At 41.9% G+C, this 21,090-nt stretch overlaps 1 protein-coding gene across 1 annotated transcript in view; it reads left to right on the top strand.

Annotated features, from left to right (window-relative positions):
* The window catches only part of ppargc1b (peroxisome proliferator-activated receptor gamma, coactivator 1 beta), an 85,410-nt gene extending 65,060 nt beyond the window's left edge, over positions 1 to 20,350 (top strand). The window contains exons 4-11 of the mRNA XM_035669753.1: positions 3,052 to 3,177; positions 5,749 to 6,799; positions 7,383 to 7,428; positions 10,329 to 10,946; positions 11,862 to 11,919; positions 12,246 to 12,364; positions 13,417 to 13,544; positions 14,010 to 20,350. Of these exons, the coding sequence (XP_035525646.1) occupies positions 3,052 to 3,177; positions 5,749 to 6,799; positions 7,383 to 7,428; positions 10,329 to 10,946; positions 11,862 to 11,919; positions 12,246 to 12,364; positions 13,417 to 13,544; positions 14,010 to 14,101 (2,238 nt within the window). The 3' untranslated portion in view covers positions 14,102 to 20,350. The remainder of the gene's footprint in view (positions 1 to 3,051; positions 3,178 to 5,748; positions 6,800 to 7,382; positions 7,429 to 10,328; positions 10,947 to 11,861; positions 11,920 to 12,245; positions 12,365 to 13,416; positions 13,545 to 14,009) is intronic.
* The last annotated feature ends 740 nt before the right edge of the window (positions 20,351 to 21,090 follow it).

Here is a 21,090-nt window from a genome sequence, read left to right as displayed (position 1 = left end):
TTTTTCCACCGTGTGTATGTCACTCTATTCACGTGTGATTGCAATTGCACCTCCGCTTTTTCTAGTGTCTGTGTGTGTGTGTGTGTGTGTGTTTGTGTGTGTGTCCCACCACTGAACAAGGCCTCCATTGATGCTGCCAGTGGAGCTCTGGAAGGCGTCCAGAGTAGAGTAGAGCGGAGTAGAGTATTTGAGGGGCCCGAATGCTGCCGGAAGGTTTTCAATGTTTCACACAGACACAAACCTTCAGTCTCCTCTTCACTTTCCTCAATGGGAGTCTCAGAGGAGCATCATCGCACACTCTGAGCCAAGTTGGCTCGCCCACAAAGCGCTGTGGTGGCCCCATTAGTGATGCAGGCATTGGTCCTGTCAGTCATCTGACCCAGATAGTATTCTGTGGTTACAGCCAGCTCTGTTGGGTGGTAATGCTGTACTCATTACAGTGATATACAGTGATAGTGTAAATAGAACATGGGTTAACTATGACCCCTAGATAATGATCGGTAGCTTAATGGCAAACAACCAGCATTATAAACAATTATCTGTTGTATTTGCTTCAGAGAAGCATTTTTTTTTATGGTTTAAGCCTCATCAGTTTGATCTATAATGACCTTTCTCTCTATAATGTTTCACATTGCTTTCCTATGCCAACCTAAAAAGCCCATAAAGTAGTATTAAGAGCCTTTCTCAGATATATAGTTCCCCATATAAAGTTGAACTACAGCTGGGTCAGCAGGCTTGATAGATGTTATGGCGCCATCAGTTAGGTCCAGTGGATGATATGATAAATTTCAAAGCTAATGGCTAAATATATAACAAGGAGCTAGATAAACATCAACTTGAAACATGAGTTTTGTAGTTTTATGTCAGTAATTTTACAAGTTAATTTTAAGTAAATATTTTGATGAGGTAAAATGTTTTCAAAAATGATAATCTGAACACATAATGCTTTTATTTCATTCAATGTAAAATGGTCAACTATATAACTAGCCAGCAGGCTAACGTGCTAATTATGCAATATGCTGATAACTTAGTTCCTACTAGCTAGTGTCCACTCACTATAAACAACATACACAACAGAAATTAAAGCCTGGTGATTGAATGTTTAATGTTGAAATGCACCCTGGTAGATAGAAGAGGCCATAGGATATGATTTGCATCCGTATTACATTAGTACACACAAGAGAGTTTCTCGTCCGATGATTCAGCCGGGAGTTCCTACACACTCAAGCGTTGGATGAATTGTCAGGCACCTATGAAAACAAAGGGAACTTGTACTTACAAGGACACCCAGTATACTGTAACTTCTCCCCCTCTGCAACTCTTACTTTTCCAAACACAGAATTAACTTATCATTTCGAACTAACCTTTTCCCTCCCTTTTATTGCAATGGCCAAATTATATTCAATTCAGTTAAATCCAATTATTGTATTCATTCCCAGCAGGGATGGATTTGTCTACAGACACAATCAGGTGACCACAGTCACTGTTTCCCAAGTGAATGAGGACCTCCAATATGGCTGCCTGAGGGTCTGTCCTCTGCGTGCCGGGCCCTTTCCTGTAAATCATGCAGTGGTAAATCCTACTGCTCCAATCCTCATTCCTATCACATCTGTATTTTCTACATCGTCTTCTCCTGGAGCAAACGCTGCACAGCTTAGTGGGGGATTTTCTCCCTAAGCTGATTTATATCAGCTGATAGCCCTGTCATGAAACTAGGCACTGGAATGAATGGATGAATAGACAGATGAAAAAGAAAAGGAATGAAAGGATAGTGGGGAATGAGGAGCGGCTGTGTTAATTTCTATTTGAAAGGTATACCCAGGGTGGATTGGTTCTGTTTCCTCTCTGTATCTTAAGTGTGTCTTCCTGTTTGATCTAAAGGAAAGAGGAGTATGGGAAGAAGGAGGGATGGGGAGGAGGGAGTGAGAAGTAAAAGACAACATTAAGGGGGTTGGATGGAGAGGAGGAAGAGTAGAGAGTTGATATAAAAGTACATAAAGGTTTAGATGGTTGTCAAAGGTCAAAGATAGAAGGATGAAGATGAGAAATGGGGAGGTCATAGCAAGCAAGAGGGGGACATAGAAAAGGAGCTGAAAGAAGGGACAAGAACAGAACAGAGGATAGGGATAGCTGGTGGAGAGGGAGATGGAGAGGATGGGATGGGAGAAGGGGTGTTGGTACAAAAGGAGACAAAGGAGGGATGAGAAAGAAACCAGAACCATATAGAGGGACTGATGGAAAGTCCAGACTGTTGGGATGAAGGAAGAGGAGCAGAGGCCATATTGTGTTATTATTGAGAAAGAAGTGGCAGAATCCAGCTCTTTAATGGGAAAACGTGAATGTGCCATGTAGCTGTCAGCTTTAGGGATGTGATAAATGTACAGTATCATAACCTCATGGCCTCTTCTGCACATTATTACCTTGTACAAACATCCATCTGCAGGGCGTTAACAGCTGACAGAATATAGATTAGAAATTGGATGAAAGGCTGAAGGACGCTTTTATCTCACTATAAAGCTGGTATTCTAAATAAAATGTGTAAAAAATTGTAATATTTTACTACAGGTGTACCTTTAAGAGCCTCCAATCCTGTCATATACACAATTTACAACAACATAACATCAAGACTATCTTAGTACTCTAGCAGGAGAAACAGGTTGCCATGGACCCACATGACATTTTTGTAACCTGCTGTTTTAGGATCCGAATGATATCTAGGTAGAAGAATGTTGTTGCTGAAGGCCCATGGGGTTTGTTTGGTGGCCATCTTGAATTGAATTCTGTCCATCTTTCATTGACATGTTGGCTGCTGGTGTTGTCAGTGATGATGATGATGATGATGATGAGGGGGGAGAGGATGAGGCGGTTGTTAATGATGAGACGGACAATAATGATGATCAGTGAAAAGTGTGTTGATGACTCTTGCTTTAAATTAGTACTATGAGATTGTCATTATATATTAAACACATATGCTACCACTGTACTAACATTTATGGATGTTGATTTGCAAACTGCAGCCTAACTGATTTCTCCCACCCTCTTCCTCATTAGCTGAAGAAGCTGCTGCTGACTCCTCCCAACGTGCCCGCAGGTATCGACGCACACAAAGATAGAGTCCATGGACATCGCTATAGCAACAGAAGCCTGCACCTACGGCCAGTCAGACCTCTAGTCAAGGTGAGGCACGACTTACTGTGAATGCCTGCTGATTAAAGGTAGATTTGTCTGGTTGACAGTTTATGTGAACATCTTTTCAAACTCTCCCTTCCCTTATTCATCCTGCAATAAAACCCCAGCCTTTCCTCACTGTTTCTCAGAACTGAAGCAGTCCGTTCTGTTGCAACCCCAGACACACATCTCTGTATTTACTAGTTAAGGCCTCATTCCCTGTGTTTTCTGAAGGCTGGCGAGATAACAAAATTGGATTTTTTCCCCAATCACTTCCCCTCAGAGGTGGCGAGTTAAGGCAAAAGTAATTCACTGTTGCATGCAGAGCTTGCAGTCAGCATCACTGCCACCACAGAAGTCATCTTCAAGCAGGTGTCTGCCCTTGTTTCCTTCCGGCAGTCAGACCAATAAATAGAACAGATATTGGCATTTGATTATGATTTATCCCCACATTGTCCAGAAACTCAACACTAGAAAAGTTACAGTAATAGGTTGCTGAAGCTTGAAATGAACTATGCTGTTAGTTGTGCCCGTGCAAATAATGGCTGTTCTTTCTCAAAACCAAAGGTGGACGTAGAGTGACGTAGTTCAGAAGGATGTTCTGACTGTGACACCAGAGCCTACAGTTTGTATCCCGTTTCCTACCAACAGTCAGCTATAACCACAATCTTTCTTAAACCTTAACCGAGTAGCTTTAGTTGCCTAAACTTAACCAGCTCTAAATTTATAGGTTACAGATTAGAAAAGTTATGAATCGTAACAGGTATTGGGTCGCTTTGAAAGTAACTGCCATCATCAATCCCACCTAAAGTAATTTTCCTCACACTGGCTGTCTGGGGAACTTTGGCATTAAGGTTTAATTTCAGGCTTTTTAAACCCTGACAAGGATAAATCAGAAAGAAATCTGAAAAACTGTGGTCAAATTTAAAGAATAAAAACTGGTTTTCAGTAGCTTCAGTCCAAAATCAATGGTCATCAGTAATGGCGTTCAAGTACTTGTATTGGCTAAAACCTCCTCCTGACAGGACCAGGAAGAAAAAGGCAAACTAGCCAGCAGTTGCCCAGCTAGTACTAAACAGTTTTTATTTTCCAAATGACAGATATCTCATTTTAGACGAAAAGCTCTTTGAGACCTTCAGCTGCTGCCCATGATAGATGTGGTGTTTGGGAAGACAGGACATTTACAATGGCTACTGCTGTATGACTTAGCAGTAATTGGATAGGTGCTAGCATTGTGCTTCAAGTGGTCATTGATTACAACACCAGTCATTTATCTTGTACAAGCATAAAGCACGGTGAGCCTTCACACAGCCTTCTGCTCTGGCTCAAGCAAGGAGGACACAGAATACCCACAGGATGCGGCGCGGGGATAAGCCAAGCCTGTATCCATCACACTGCCTCCTAACCTCACTGTGTGTATGTATGTGTGTGTGTGTGTGTGTGTGAGCTTTAGTTTTAGAGTAGTGTGGCTTTGCTGTGGCAGATGGCGGGAGTATTGACTGACAGGGCAAGAGGGCAACAGTGAATCATAGTCTCTCTCTCTCTCTTTGTGAGTAATATAGAATCAGCCATTTCATTGCAGCTGCACACTGAATCATCCCTCACAACGTCGGAGGCAAAATTTACTGCTGTGTGCTCAGTGTTCCTCTATCCAGGGCAGGAAATTGAAGATACATCCATGCATTCATGAGTCTGTTTTGTTGTTATGTGGTTTTCTTGTTCCCTTGAACAACTGTAGACAGTGTGATGAGAGAAGTTTGATAGAAAATGAAAAATGTTTGATCTACAACATCAATAGTAAATATCAGGTTTTTGTGTCAGTTCACCAGAGTCAAGGATTAAGGGCTTTTTTCTAAGGTTGCCGTTTTGTATCGATGTCCGTTGACAGATGCCTAGATAGTGTTGCATTTGGATCGGTTAAAAGGCACTATTCATTTTAAGAAATGGGAAAAATCTTTACTATAATGTCAAATAAATTAAAGTCAATTACCTTTGAAGGGACATAAAATCCATGTGAAAATGTATTTAAACCAATTTGGATCTTGTGAAAACCCCCAAACAATACATAAATACATTTATTTTGTCATCCACAGGAGCGGAAAAACCTCCAAATTATCATAAGCGTGGTTGGATGTCTGGGTACTGATCAAGATGTCTGGTAGAGTAACTTACCAGACAGGCCGAATTTGCCAGTTGCTGGTGGTTATTTCACTCCCAGACTCTTATCAGTGACCGAATTATTCCAGCCTTCTGCAGCTGTTCTTGTAGTCTAATCTCCAGTTCGCAGACTTAACAAGATCAGTGCTACAGGTCTATATCTCTGTTTGCCCTCCTCTATTTATCCATTAATTTGGTTTAGTTCAGTGGCTCTTCATTGTCATACCACCAGCATCAGAGGTTGCATTCCCAAACCAGGAAGGAGAAAAACTGACGCTGTTGAAGATTTTTCTAATAAAACTCACTTCTGTTGATATGTGACTGCAATCGAAACATTTTGCAGATGGTTGGCTAAATGTTTTTTTCATGTAGAGAGCAAACAGTCTGACACTGGTATTCATGTTTGTGTGCCTCTGCCCTCAGAGTGACCTCCCTCAGGAGAGGAAGCCCCGAGCGGTGCGTCCTGCGGGCCGCCTGTGCACCGAGCTCCACCGCCACCTCACCACAGCCCAGGACTCAGAGGACGCCCCGGCCCCAGACACAGAGGAGGACGAAGAGGAAGAAGAGGACGAGGACAGTGAGTCGGAGGAGGATGAAGAGGAGGAAGAGGAGGAGTCTTCCAGCAGCGAGGTGGAGGGTGCGGCAGTTGCGGCCGCCGCCCCCGCTGAGCCAGCCAAGCCTCAGTTCAGCTCAGAGAAAGAACTGCACTCAGTTGTGGAGCTGATTACATACATGCACACCTACTGCCTGCCCACACGCAAGCAGCAGGGCTGGGAGCGCAAGGACCGGGACCTCCAGAGGTCTCGGGCCAGACCCGAAGCCCCCCGCCTGCAGGCTGCCACAAACTCTCACAGCAGAGTTGTCTTGGTGGCTACTCCTGGGACTAGTGGGGGCTTCACTGGGGCAGGCAACAGTGCCCCAAGGAGGCTTCCCTTTGCAAGGCGAAGGGAGATGAAGGCCAACTCCCTTCTCCGCGAGCTCCTGCAGCAGAGCAGCTCTTTCGATGTGAGCAAGCCTTACAGACTGCACAGCCCTCCCTACTCCCACTCCCACAGCCCCAACAGAGGAGGAGTATCTGCTTCTTCTGCCCTGGCTAAATCAGCCCCAGCCCACTCCCTAAGCTCCACCACCCCAAAACTGGAGCTTGGTAAAGACTTTTCCTCCCCAGATAGGAGAAACTCCTCCTCTGAGGCTCCTCAAAGCCCGGAGGAGATTGCAGAGGACGGCGGCTCCTTCTCGGTCCGGCGCTCCCGGCGTCTGGCCTCCTTCCCCAGCCGCTTCGCCAAGAGGCTGCGGCCTGGTCGGGCAAGGGAAGGAGAGGGGAAGGAAAGGGTCGAGAGGGAGGAGGGACGAGGAGGGGTCAAACTCCTGCCAACCCAAGCAGGAGGGGTAACTACGACGGAGCCAGAGCAGCTGACGTCGGGTGACTGCAGCGCCGGTACAACAGAGCCGACCAAATCCTGCTGCCACAGCGGTGAGATGGATAGAAAAGATACAGGCTTCATTCATACTACAGGCTTTTATTCTCAATTACTAATATCAGATTGTATGTGGATGACTCTAATTGTAATCCATATCTCATATAGACCATTGGAGCTTGGCCCATTGTTTGGCTGTCTTTCTATTCTTGTCTTGTCGTCCTCTGTGCTAACACTGGCTCGGCCAAGATGCTGTAGCACCGAAATTATGACAGATGTGACAATGTGAATGATCTAGGATTTACTGAATATCTTTGGAGATGTGAGTGTTGTAATGTAAGTCATATATACTGTAGCTCTTATCTCTCACCATTAGATTTAAAACGTAATCCATGAGATCCAGACAGAGTTGAAACTGCTGTTGGGACTGCTGATCACACTGATTATTAAGATCTGAGTCACATAAGGGGTGAGAGAATAGCAGTTGAAACACTCTACTGAATGTAGACCGTGGTACAAACACAGCAGACACACACTTTCATACTTATTCTTAATCAGGGAAAAATCACTGACACACATCCTCCGAGCATGCATGTAATGAAACACATGATTGTAACTGGCTTTTTATTGTGATTGCAGAAAAGCGAGCCTGCCTCTGTCTGCCTCTCAACCCCAAATCCACAGGGTGAGTATCTCTATAGAAAGTACCTGCTGGGTTTCATCATGCAGTAGTAGCTTGATAAAAGTACTCTAGCCTGCAGGAGTACTTAATGTTAAAGCAGAAGCATCAGTTTATAAATGTCTTTTTTGTCTACATCGTGCAATGAAAACACTGTACTGTAACACAACTATCCAGTAGTTCATAACCAGCTGTGTTGTGAGGTGAAAGGTCACCAATAGTGTTTTTTATTATTTATTTTGAATACTGAGAAAGATTGCAGCACCAAGTCACCAAGTTTATAATAAGGAATTCAATTTAAATATGTGTGATATCTAACTTTGTAATTAGTATCACATGATCCAAAAGCACACATTAAAGGGGCATTATTGCTTACTATTAATAAAAAAAACTTACTTCTAATAACCTTAACTGTTTGCATTAAAGTAAAAAAGCTGCAGAGGTTTCTGCAGAGCAGACAGGTGTAAGGTAAATGTCTCCTGGGAACTGCTGCAGGGGCAAACATATGCTTTCATTATAATGAAATGTTAGACCTGGGCCCGCAATGTAAACCCCTTCCTAAGATTCATAGTACTGAATATTAGCACTTTACAACCCATGCCAGACGGGTAGAAATATCAAATAGCATCTGCTTGTTATTAAATGACCCCAGCAGAAGTTTGTTTTATTTTCATTTGGGCTCACTATTGGGTCTGATAAAAGCAGTTAAGTGTATCTTTAATGGAATGTTATGTAAAGGATTCCAGCAAAGTATCAGTCTCAGTAAATGATTACACTCAAATTTAGCAGCGGCATTGTGATGAAACTTATAAACCTTACAAACAAATACTGTGTTGACCAAGTCCTAGTACTTGTATTTGCTTAAATCCATACCAGTACAACATGGCTGGGCTCTTTTTCCCCACATAGAGTCTGATTTAGATGGCAGCTTCTGTTCCACATTGCTGAGGAAACACTCAACATTATGGGAATGTTTATTTATGAGTACTGAGCGAGAGGCAGATTCCATTAAGGAGCAGAGGATTGTTCCAGCTATACTAATCTAATGCTTGTAAACATGCAAATTACTGCGTTAATCACCTTTGCTGCTATTTCTAAAATTCAGCACTAATTGATTTGATCCTATTTGGTGCATTTGTTTCATTGTCTTAATAATATAATTTAATGCTTCACAATCTGGCAGTAGTCCATCATTAATACATTTTCACTTCACAATTCACAAGTATTAAGTATTTGGTGTGGGGATTTGGTTGCAGGGTGGAATAAGCATCTGAAACAAAGATACAACACAATACTAATGTATACATTTACATTCCGCATACCATGTGTTTGACAGCGCTTTCTAGACCAGACCAGATCCTAGACGTGTGACCTAAAAAGCTGTGCGAAGGAACAATATGAACAAAAAAGTTCATGCTTCAAATGGAGTGCCGTGATCCATTTTTTTAGTACATCAGTAAGCACGGTTTGCAGTCATGTCCTGTATAAGACTGTATAATATTCTGAATGCTAAACCAGGCTCACATTCTACGATTTTATTCCAAGATCCCTAATGAATCAGGACCCCTGGCCGGCTTACTCAGATTTTAATCTATGCCAGACAGTGCCCTCACTGCTCTTACTTTTCTAAATTAACCTCCCATCCAGCCTCAAACCCTGGAACTTCTCCAGCTACAACCGGTCACAAAGCTGAATGTTTTTCCTGTATAAACCTCTGGCGTCTGTCCATCCTCTAAATGAATCTGTCTGCTGAAGCGCTCACCAAAAAACAAAAAGTAGGAGGTTTTTTTTTTTTTTTCGTTTTACTGCTTCCTGGAGGGTAACGTATATCCCGCCCTGAAGCCCAATCCACTCGGCACCGCTCTGCACTTTCATGGCAGGACTGGAGAAACACGAAACAGACAGCAGCAAAACACAAGCAGAAGAAGAATACGGGGAGAGGACAGCGGAGTACGTCTATTGGTTGTTTGTGGAGTAAGAAATGAGGAGGCGCTGAGCAAATGCCAAGTAAGCCACATTTACAGGGAGAAACATAATTCAGATTCAGGCAGAAATCAGCTGAAACTGTGCGTTTTTATTTAGGGGAAAAAAGAGCTTCACTGAGAGCCTTTAATGCTCCTTATTGGATTCCCGTTAACGTGAAAAATATAACGCCGACTTGACAAAATGACAACAGCAGTGGCCTTTAATTCTCTCTCCGTTGAGTTTCTGTTGTCCTCTTCCCCCCTCCAGAAAGACGTCCCAGTGCAGCAGCCCCAAAGCCTTTTGAGGGCAGAGACACTCCAATGGGATCTGTGTGGATACCGGGCAGGTAAGATACATGCTCCATGTTAGCACGCAACTGACTTGGTTTGGACATATACACTTCGATGCAAACAGGGTGGGCCACTCCTGGCTAAGAACAGCCATACAAGGGAACAGGATAGTGGGACCCAAATCTTATTGTTTTGGGATTTCAAGGAGGGCAGTCAACTGTCCGATTCTCCCTAGCAGCTGGAATGCTGAAAGTGTCTTCAGAGTTAAATGGAGAAGAGATCAATACCCACTCTCATGATCTGTAGAATCAGAATATCGAAGCTGGGAGGCCGAAGGGCAGGTTAGCTTAGCTAGCACTAAAAGACTGTAAACCAGGGGGAAGCAGCCCTAGCCGGCTCCTGTCCCAAAGGTAAGCATGGCACACAAGCGCAACACGCAAACGCTCAATGATTCAAATCCAGTATCAACTTTGTACAACAACCAACCCTGTAAACGTCCACATTATGGTGATATCGGGGGGGGGTTTCCTGTAGGCTAGCTTATGTTGGTGGTAGGCTATTCCCTCCCTCCCCCAAAGGTCTCACCTCCCACCACCCCACCCGGCCCTCAACAGCAACCAGTGGGAGAGATTAGCTCTTAAAACCGGGCAGACAATGCTTCAAACCGGCAGAGGGAGGAAAGGGTAGTGAAGGTGTAGGTGGTGGCAGCAGTGGTGATGGTGGAGGAGGTGGCAGTGAGTCTGTTCACCCAGCTTCAAACACCAACGCCGTCACTAAGGGCTCGTCCTGGCTGAGCCGCGCCCACCACCAGCGGAAGCTTCCGGAGCAGACGGAGCTGTATGCCCAGCTGCGGCGCATGGGCCAGGCTGGTGACGGCGATATCCATAGAACCTTTGGCGACCACGACTACTGTGCGCTGAGCGTCGGGGAGAGCCGCAAGCGTAGCGCTGCCATGCTTGGTGCCATGCTGCAGGCGCAGGAAGGGAGCGATGGAGTTAGCACCCTAACAGCCAAAGCAGCCAACGATCAGGTTTCGGATGGAAAGGACAAGGAGAGCAGGGAACGGCTGCTGGTGTCAGACGTCGCCGAACCACTTGAGAAGCAGACAGTGACGGTGGTGATATCATCAACGCCGCCGTCAGACTGCCAGTTGGCAGCTGCCACACTACCAGCCTCAGAGGAAGAGGCGGAGCGCTCGTCTGCGTCTCGCTCACCCTCGCCCATTCTCCACCTGTGTCCCGACTCCCCCGCCAGCAAGACAGACTCCAGGTGAGACAAAGCGGGGTGTGAAGATATGGGTCAATGAGCTGAAATAGGTTCAAATATGGACAGAGGAAAGCAAGAATGAAGCGGGGGAAAGGAGACAATAACAGTAGGACACAGTATGAGAATGAGAGACTCCAAGAGAGAAAGTGAAATGAAAAACAATTCTGCATTATGAAGGGCATTTTAGACATTTATACACTCTATCCAACTATGACTCTTTGGTGTAGTAGCATATTGGGCCACATACGGCAAACCAGCTGCTTCACAACACAGGCTCTACAGTCTGAACCTACTCTACTAAAAGAATGGCAAGAAGTACAGTTTGATGTCTCTGTATAAACAGTATGGCACAATCAGTTGCCAAATTTGTGTTGCCCTACATCATACAGTAAATCATCACCCAACCCTGGAAACAAGGGTACACAAAGGTGCCGTTCACCTTGTTGCTTTTCAGTTACGCTTAAACAATTTTCCTTGAGATTTGCTGTGTACATAGGGTGATGCGTTGGACTGTGAAGGGGATGTATTCAGTCACTAATTACGTTCTGATCTGTAGCATGTAAACAGGAATCAATTATGAGGAATCGTTCTATAAACAACTCATGTAAACATTTTAATCTAAGATCGTACTGTCTAACTTAGAATAAGGTCAGTACTCATTTCTGTTCTTGTAAGTTACAGTTTGATTCGACTGTGTCACACAGAATGAGGTCATATAATTTCTGTATGTAAGAAGATGAAGAGAAAAAGGGTGGGAATGTAAGAGACGAAACAGAGCGAGGCCGTACTGCAGTCAGTGGGAGAGTCTCCTTTTTTGCCGCAGTTCACCTGTTTCCTCATGCCTGACAGTTTCACCTTGTGTCCATTCTTATCTCACTATCCTCTCTCTCTCCCCTTTCCTTCCTCGTCCTCTTGTAGTGAGAACTCGGAGATCTGTCCCGACGACAAGCAGAGGAACAAAGCCAAGTCTGACGAGGTACAGAGAACATTCACGCCCTACAGTCTTCTGCATACTTTTTGCCTTAAATTTTAAAAAAGCATTGAGCTTTGAGTTCACTAGTGGCCCAGACTATACAAGTTTGGATATGTAGACACGCATACACAAACTGACAATATATATTCCTTCCATTGCTTACTGCAGCAAGAGATCAGAATAACAGACTGCATGTAAATGAACACGGGGTTTCAAAGTGTTGATTCTCAGGATGCCGTCCTACACTCAGCCTTCCTGCTTCAGTTCCAACGTCTATCGGTCTGTGTTGTCCTTTGTCCTGACTGTTGCCATGGTTTCCCTGTTGCCAGGACAACTGCCAGGTGTTTTACATCCACAACCTGCCAACCAGCGTGACCCAGAACATGCTGAGGAAACGCTTCCAGGTTTTCGGTAAAGCGGAGGACTGCAAAGTCATCATCTGCAACGAGTAAGTGTCCCGATGTAGACTGCTTGAGCTGAGGAGGACGGATACTGTATGAGAACTTTGCTTTTGCGCTATGGATCAAAGTTTGTGTGTATGCAAGTTATACTGACTTTTTAATGAGATGGAAGTACTTTAGTAATATAATGTTGCAGACGTCATTGATTCATTCTAGATTGAGATGTTAGTGATTGAAAAACTAAGTCACCGGGCTTGGTAAATGAAACGTAATTAGTAAGTCATCAGAAATGCCTGTCTCAATTTCCCTGAAGTAATCTGGCAACCTGTGGGAAATAGTGTTGGGACACAAACAAAACAAAAGATAATGAGAAAATAAGAAGGCAGTATTTTTTCATGCAATGATCCAAATCTTTTTTTAAAGGGTGGGCCACAAACATTTTGAAGTCTTCAGCAGGAAGGAAAATCACAAACTTTGACTATATGTTGACACAGATATTTTATAATCCACTTCCACAATCTATTCTATATCTTTTGCCTGAAATAAAACGTACTATTGCAAATTAAAATTGTAATGACTACAGCAACAGTTTTTGAGCCTCTGGTGAGTCATTTTATGAAACTATTTTCAGTTCTAGATCTAAAAAGTTGGGACACTTAAACCTTATATTGTATGAGAGCTAACCAATGAGACACCTAGCGCTAACAGCACTCTCGGTTTCAAACAGTTTCTCATGTTTGTCGCACCAGGTGCTCAGACTATTGCCCTTGGCCAAGGCACTGATCTTGAACTTAATAAGGGTGCCCTCGTTTTGTCCTAGACAATCCCAGACATTTTTCATTTGACTTATTTTGGACATATTCTGTTAAAATTGATACAGTGCTGAAATACACAGTACAGGGACAGATCAGATCAGTAACAAAGGAGATGTTTTGGGTTACATTTCATACCATTTCAGTGCATTGAATGACAGGGCGGATATGATTGATTCAGCTTTCTCCATCTCTCACGATGCCAGTATGTACCTTCCTCATCTGCTAAAAAGCAAAATGTCATCATCTTAATGCATGTGTCTGTCTCTCTACCTGTCTGGTTGTAGGGAGCGCTGTGGGGTGATAAAGATCCGCCAGCCAGGGGTTCAAAGACACTGGAGAGAACGGGAGACTGTTTTCCAGAATGGACCTGCGGGCCTAAGGAGGCTAACAAGGAAACGCTACATAGATCTTGGTAATGAACACACACACACTGACAAAGATACAAGTGGCTATGGTAAACTGGCCCAAAGTACACCAGGCAATGTTGGTGGCCCCTAGTGGCAGCGAAAGCTGTTTGGCAATCTTGGTAATTCAAAATTGGTAATGCTGGAAGCTTGTTGATGTGGTGATTACTGGCCGATTTTTCTAGTAGTACTAGTAGCTAGTTGTGTTTGTAATAGAGTTGTCAGTGGTTTGCAGTTGGACAATGGCCAGATTTGTGTGTCAAAATTGATCAAAGCTGAACCCCTACGAGAAAGCACCACGCAAGTTTACTGCACCACCTTACTGGGTTTAAGAAGCACACAGTCCATTTGAAATGATCTTTACGTTAATTGCTCTACCTAAAGAAAGATTGAGAGGGAATGTTCTCTACAAGGACTTGGAATTAGACTTTAATTTATTGAATTTGAAAATGACTTTTTTTTCTGTGTTGTAGATGAGGCAGGTCCGGGCCCTGTCAAAAGCAAGTACGATGCACTGGACTTTGACACTCTGCTGAAGGAGGCCCAGAAGTCCCTGCACCGCTGACAGCACAGCACCCGTGACTGGTCAGCCTTAGTAGACTGCAGCAACACCCCTCCGACAACATGGCTCTGCCCTCAGACAGGCCTCTCAGTACCTCCATGCAAGGCAACCTCGCAAAATGTTTACATTTTTACCGTTGGAATAAAGTAACGATAAGGACCTTGTTGTTTTATAAGTTTCTTTCACCGGAGGATACTGCTTAAAAACGAGGAAGCCACTGGGAGTTCAGAGGAGATTAAAGACAATGGAGGACACAGGACTTTAAACAGCAATGGTACAACAACGATAATGATACAGTTCTCTGCTGAACAAAGCTGTCTGTGTTGGTGACATCATCACCCCGCCTTGGAAGAGCGGGCATGAGAGACCTCTGTAGCAAATCCTTGCTATTCCTGCGTTGCGTTGGTCGTCGTGGTGTGTGTGTTTCTGCGTGTGTGTGTGTTCTTTGTTCTGTTTGTTTTGTAAAAAAAGAAAAAAAACCTCCCTCTCTCCAGTCACGGGTGGTGAACCTGCAAGCTATGTTCACCATGAAGTTGTGTGGTTGTGTAACCAGAAAAAAAAAACCCTGCTTTGTTTTAGCGAAAAATTGTGGATGTTATAAATTTTAAAATCTATTGTGTGTGCGTTATGAACAAAGAATATATAAAAAAAAACATTTAACGTAATCATTTGATGACTGATAAAGTTTACAAATCTAAAATGAAGAAGAAAAAAATCATGTTTTTTTCTTTTTTGTAATTGTAGTGCTTCCTTGATTTGATCTATGCACTGTAAGGAGGCAAATGTCTCCGCTGTCCTCCACTTCCCCACTTTTGACTAATCTCTAACTCTGCCATGCTGACTATTTTGGCTTCTGCTACTGGCTGCTGCAGGCTCTGTTTGGTAGGCGTTTTATACATTAAGACCCCAACTTGGTCCCAGGAAAAGTTTCACTTCAATTATTTTTATCCCCTTCGAATTAAAGCATTTATTGGAAGACCTGTTGCACAGGTTGTGAACTGGTTTCAAAATATGTTCAAACAAGAATGGCGTATGGAGTTTGATTTTATTTGTAAAAAAAAATCCTACTACATGATAAGGTTAAAGTCGTCATTATATGTCATAAGGTTAGGGTTGGGTAAAAACGGGTGTTGTGTCAGAAGTGGATCAAAGTCAGGATAAGCATTAGATTATCTGTGGAGAAGTACTAGAACTAATAGTTGAACACCAATGCCCATCCCCAGAGCTGACACTTAGACATTTCTTTAAGTAACTGCCAAATGTCCATCCTGGAAATAATTCTTTGTGACGCCATAGTATAGAGGACTATTGTTAATAAAGTTCATTGACGTTCACATGGATTCAGTCTGTCAATTGTTTCTAAAATACAACAAATTGGGTAGTGCCAAATTTCTTCAGTGATTCAGAACAGTCTCTCCATTTAGAAAATGGAATGGTCCATTTTTACAAAAATGTTTGGCTTCATTGGTTGATTCCAGGTGATTTTTTTCCACATCAAGAGGGGTCTTGATGTATCTTTGATAGGGTCCCAATGAACATGTGTCTGAAACAAGGCTGCAGCCTAACGACACCCCCCGAATGCCACAGCCAATGCAACAGTTACTGTTTACATTTGGACTGCAGCAAGCAGGACTAAAATGGGGAAATAAAGTTGGTAGCCAATTGACGCTTTCAGTAATGAACTCAGTATGAATTCATCACATCCACACTTTGTCCTGATCATCCCAGTCCAATCTTCTTTCACATAACGTCCATCAGTGATAGTCATTTTAGGACAGTACTGTAAATTGGGCATTAGTGCTTGATGTTTGGTTAGCTTGACATTGGTTTCAGAGTACAAAGGAGAACAAAACCATTTTGCTTTTAATAGTCCATCCATGGAATATTGCCATTGCAAGTAGATGAATCTGCCGGTTCAAATGGAATGTATTCAAGAATCTGAATGTAATCACCGTGTTTTCCCCATTTTTGCTTGCCCAAAGGTTGTGGAGCTTTTTGGTGCTTTAAAAAGGTAGACTTGCTTAGTCAATCTGTTGACTACCTGCGACTGATTCTGGCTTGTAGTGCAGTCTGGGTAACGCCTAATTTATGCCTGACACAGCCAGTAGCACCCGCCGTGAAAAGGGAGAGAGCCTCCAAGTCTGCCAATCTCGTGGCCACCTACAACACAGCCAGGGAACGAGCGAGGGATGGGCTTGAAAGTAACGAAAAGTTTCGGACGAGAATCCGATTTCTCGTTTCGGAGGTACTGTATCAGCTGAGCATCTCTACCTCACATCCATTCATCCCTGCTCCCCCTGTCCTTTTATTTTCTTGTTCTACTGGATGCTCTCCCCCTCCTCTTTTATAAGTTTCACACTCTTTGTTTTGTTTTTTGTCAGAAATGTTCTCTCTGTAAGGGTTTCCCCAACTGATGGGTGGTTATGGGTCGTTATGGGGTTTGTGTTGCTTTTTTATATAATGACTCCTACGACTAAGCCCCTTGTGACGGGAATAATCTCTCTTTCTCTCTCTAACTCTTTTCTTTGCTTGCCTCATAACGGTTTTTAGCGTGTCCGTTTCTTGGAGTCTCGACCTTGTGTCCTTGTGTAACTGAGTGTTTTGTCTTTGTCTCGTGTTTGAGTCGGACACTGCTGACACTTGCAGGTCAGTTAGGAGGGGACGGGAGGGGTTGAACAGTGGCTTGGTGGTTGGTTGGGTCCTTGATGGCGCTTGGAGGGGAAGATTCCCAGTTTTCTCCCCCCTGCTTACTTGTTTTCTTCAGGGACATGCCATCCCTACTGACTTCCCTGTTCCTCCTCTTCTTGCCCAGGAATTTCAATAAAATGCAGCCCGACCTTTTCTCTAACTTTAACTCAAATCGCTTTCTGTCTCTCGGTGGGTTCAAGGCCTTGTTTACAGGTCTTCCCGAATCCTTGGTAAACTCCCTGCTTTTTAACAGATAATCCCTCTCTACCAACCTTCTTCCTTGTCCTTTCTCTATCTAATCAACTCCTTGGTAACACACACAAAAAATTGAATGTTTACATTACTCGATTCTCCTTTGACTTTATTAGGAACGCACACTAAGTACAAAGGCGCCTTATTCAGTGTTAAAAAATAACAGCAAGTTAAGTGGCCTCGAGAGATGCACCTTCTCCAGGCTCACTGATGTCCAAAACTAACAAAAACAATTTAGTGCTATACATACTGATTGAGAAACTAGGTGTAAACTTTTAAAACGGAAAAAAAATACAAACTTTAACAAAACTAATCGCAAACAACTGAATGAGTATTTGTGCTTAGTATGTATACTACTAAAAAGTGAGAGAATGTGCTGGTTTACATATTAAAAAAAGAAAATATAATATATGAATATAAAATGTGTATATAGCACTATGCCTCGTTGTAAACATAAAATGTATTGTGTGTTCTTTTTTAAAGGTGGCGGGTCACAGTTGATTGCTAATCAAACAGGAGATGGTCAGGTCGGTTTTGCTCCATTGAGTTCATGTTTGTTCAGTACAGGGAGGAAATTAAGGGAAAAAATTAAGTTGAAATGACTTCACACAAAGTCCAACACTGTTGTAAAAGAAAGACAAAAAAGATACAAGTATCCCTTTAGACTATCACACTAGAAGGTTCTATTTCTTTGCTGTTTATGAAATGACTAAATATTTTTTAATGTTTGTTTCTGTTTTTTTAAAAAGCAATTTGAAATGCAATACATAATAATCTTATCTTTAAGACAGCCTTTCCGAAAAACTGAGGTAATAATGTACAGTGTATGGTTGGTTGTTGAACTACAACACGGGCAATCTTTGAGCAGCGGATTCAATAGGCTACTGTACTGTATGTAGACTGCTGTTAAACACAAAAAAATCATAAAAACAAACTACAGAAAGAATGTGGTCAGCTGTGTGTAAACACATAACACGTATACAAAACAAATTGTACTAATATACTCTTGCACAAATAACGTCCCAAGTAGAGAAATATCTTCACAATGTTTTCTTCTCATTGAAAGGAAGCTGTTGTAACTATGTTATTACCACATTCGATGGTGCACAGGTTTGTTCAAATCTGAGTTGCATTGAACACTCACTTGTATTACGGTAACGGCTAATAACTATACATATTTGACTCTGGTAAAGGAATGTGGGAGGGAGGTAAAGAAGAAAAGAAAAAAAAAATACAGTTGTCGCTGGTTTGACCCAGTTAAAGTTTCAGACTAGTTGATACAGATGAGGTAGGCACTGTAAAAATCCCAGTTTCACTGCTGCACCTTTACTTCATCCCATAAAGGAAGCATTTGGATTCAATCAATTATTATCAAATACAAGTTACAGAACGGTATAATGGTACAACTAGCTAAGAGTTTTGCGTTTGTAAGATAATGCAATACTTAAGCAGGATAGATGCAAAATAAAGCACAAAGGCAAATTTGTGAATGTCGAATAAGAAGAGGGTGTATGTTTCTTTACTACCTGAGGGGACGTGACAGGCAAGAACGGGTCGGAGATCAAGGGTGTGAATGGGAGCCTTCAAACCTGTGTGGAAGATGTTTAGTTTTTTACCTTCAGAAACACTTTTGGTAAGCAAATGTTAACTTTTTGCTGACCTAAACAATCTGTTTGGCCTTTTCGTGGAGGAAGAGCGTACACAGTTTCTACATGCAACCCAAAATTCAGACTGGCAGGAAATGTGAGTGTGCAGTATGTGGTGGGATTTCTACAGTGGCTGCTGCTGTGCCTGTGAGGGTTCCTCCATTGTTACAGAGGGTATTGACATCAAAACAACCCAATTTTTCAACATGGCAAGCCTTAAAAATCAATCGGGGAGGGGGGGGGGAACAAAGCTACCACTAGCTTTTATTATTACTGTCTGAACTCCTTTCCAATCCAATGTGGTTTATTATTAAATAATTACTGACGTAATTAAAACTTTTTTCAATAGCCATATTATAAAAAGGTATATACATATATATGAATATATATTTGTGTGTTTGTGTAGATATCTAGATGATTATATACTTTCTTATAGAAAACTTTGATGTTGACCATTCTCCTCAGTGTTTTGAGAACACGTTGACACATCTCAACACAATACCGCTGTCCGCTTGGTCTAGGTCCTAGGTCGATGGACAACGAATCCAAATAATAAAAAAAAGTCAGAAAAAAAAAACCTTCCAAAGGGAATTACCCACGTCAGAATGCAATACCTTTCTTTCCACTCTTCATTTCAAAAGAATGGAAAATGGCAAGAAAACCATAAAACTTGATAGGCAAGTTGACCAAAAAATTTAATTTCAACAATAAAGAGCGTGGCTCGTGTAAAATGTGACATTTTCGACGGCCACGTCAGATTAAGTTTTATAGATGTGATGTTTCCAATGCCATGGCCCACTAAAACACTTCATTGTTTTTCTTTGTCACTTACTGTTTCTTAAGTTCAGAAAACAATGTATCTGTCAGCTAGCTGCACCATCAAATTAGCCCCTACCAGGACAGTGCTTGCAATACCGGCCTGATTCTGGATTCCACTTCCGTCTTTGATCTGCAAATGTGTCGCATTTCAACATCAAAAGTTGTACAATACACATAAAATAATGGGTAATCTGTCAAACTTGATGGCAACAGTGATGTCAAATAGGCACTAAGTAGGGACTGCAAACTGTCAAAATCTGCTAAATGTGAGTGGGTGTTTTTTTGGTGGAGGAAAATATTTTGACATAAAAGGGCATACATTGTTTTTGTTGTTTTTCATTACTATTGATTTTATTGTCTATTTACATCTAATGACTATCAAATTCACATAAATGATTTTTTTTTCTTTTTTTAACTTAGTTTTTGGTAAAAACAAAAAAGGTAAATACTGCTAGTGAGATTTTATATTTTTACATATGTTGGTTTTATTTTGTTTCTTTTTTTTTTATTTATACGCCACTTAGTTTGGATGTCTTCAAATGGTGTTATTTTCTCTGTTTTTGTGTGATTTCATATGTCTTGAGAATGTGGAGACAAAGGCATTTCAGTATTTTTGAATTGTTAAAATCTAGTTTCATAGAAGCGGAAGTATCTGATGTTATAAATTATATTTTAATTCATGTAAATAGTTTAAAACAGAAGACTATGGCTTCCTTTTAAACTGAATACATTTCTCTTCAGAGATTGTTTACATTATGAAACTGTAGAGATGTGCTCCTCATATACTGTATAAAAGTACATATATTCATTGATTTGCCTCCAAAAAATAAAATCCTAATGAACAGCATCTCAGTTCTTGTGGTGATACCTTTTTTCACTGTTGGCTGTATTTATGGTGTTTCATTCAAAATATCACTTTTACCATATTTTCTCTGAATTATCTAGAGGAAGTTGGGTCTAGCATTTAGTCAGTTCAAAACATAAGAGTGGTGTAATTTAAAACCAACAATGCACCTTTCAGTATGCTCTATGTTCTGTCTGGCCCACTTGTTTCTACTGAAGATGTAAATCTTTAAAAATGGGTAGAAAGCTGGATATTGTAGTTTTTAGCAAACATTTAGAAGAACTAAATCAACTACAAATGTGGGAATACTTTGTGTATCTATGGTACAGTAGGAGCTCATTTGTGTTTTTGGATGGAGCTCACAATGGAGTTCTATGGCACAGAGGCATAGCATACACACACAATACTTAGTATCAGTTCACTGTTGGTTTGACTCTTTTTATGGGATTTGTTGACAATAAGAAAAATGACATTTTTGGTTGTTTTGAAAATACTTTTTTAATCTATCAAAACGCATCCAGTCTTCTCTTTACACATGACTCGTCTGTGGAATTCTGTCGTGATTTGACCGTGATAAAACTTGCCCTGTGGGTGGTGACGTCCTCAGTGTACACTGCATGACTAACTTTTGCTCTGGCCCTAGAAAAGTGCACTATATGATTATAGGATTTTTATTAAATTCTACACTCCAAATAGTGGTTAAGACACACCTCCAGGAGAAAAACACTTTTTAAAATGGGAAA

This window comes from Morone saxatilis, unplaced genomic scaffold (assembly GCF_004916995.1).
Source record: "Morone saxatilis isolate NCDOM2014 unplaced genomic scaffold, NCSU_SB_2.0 Contig22, whole genome shotgun sequence".
Lineage (NCBI taxonomy): Eukaryota > Metazoa > Chordata > Actinopteri > Moronidae > Morone > Morone saxatilis.
The sequence above is the reverse complement of the archived record's forward strand: the minus strand, read 5'-3'. Positions and strand labels throughout refer to the sequence as shown.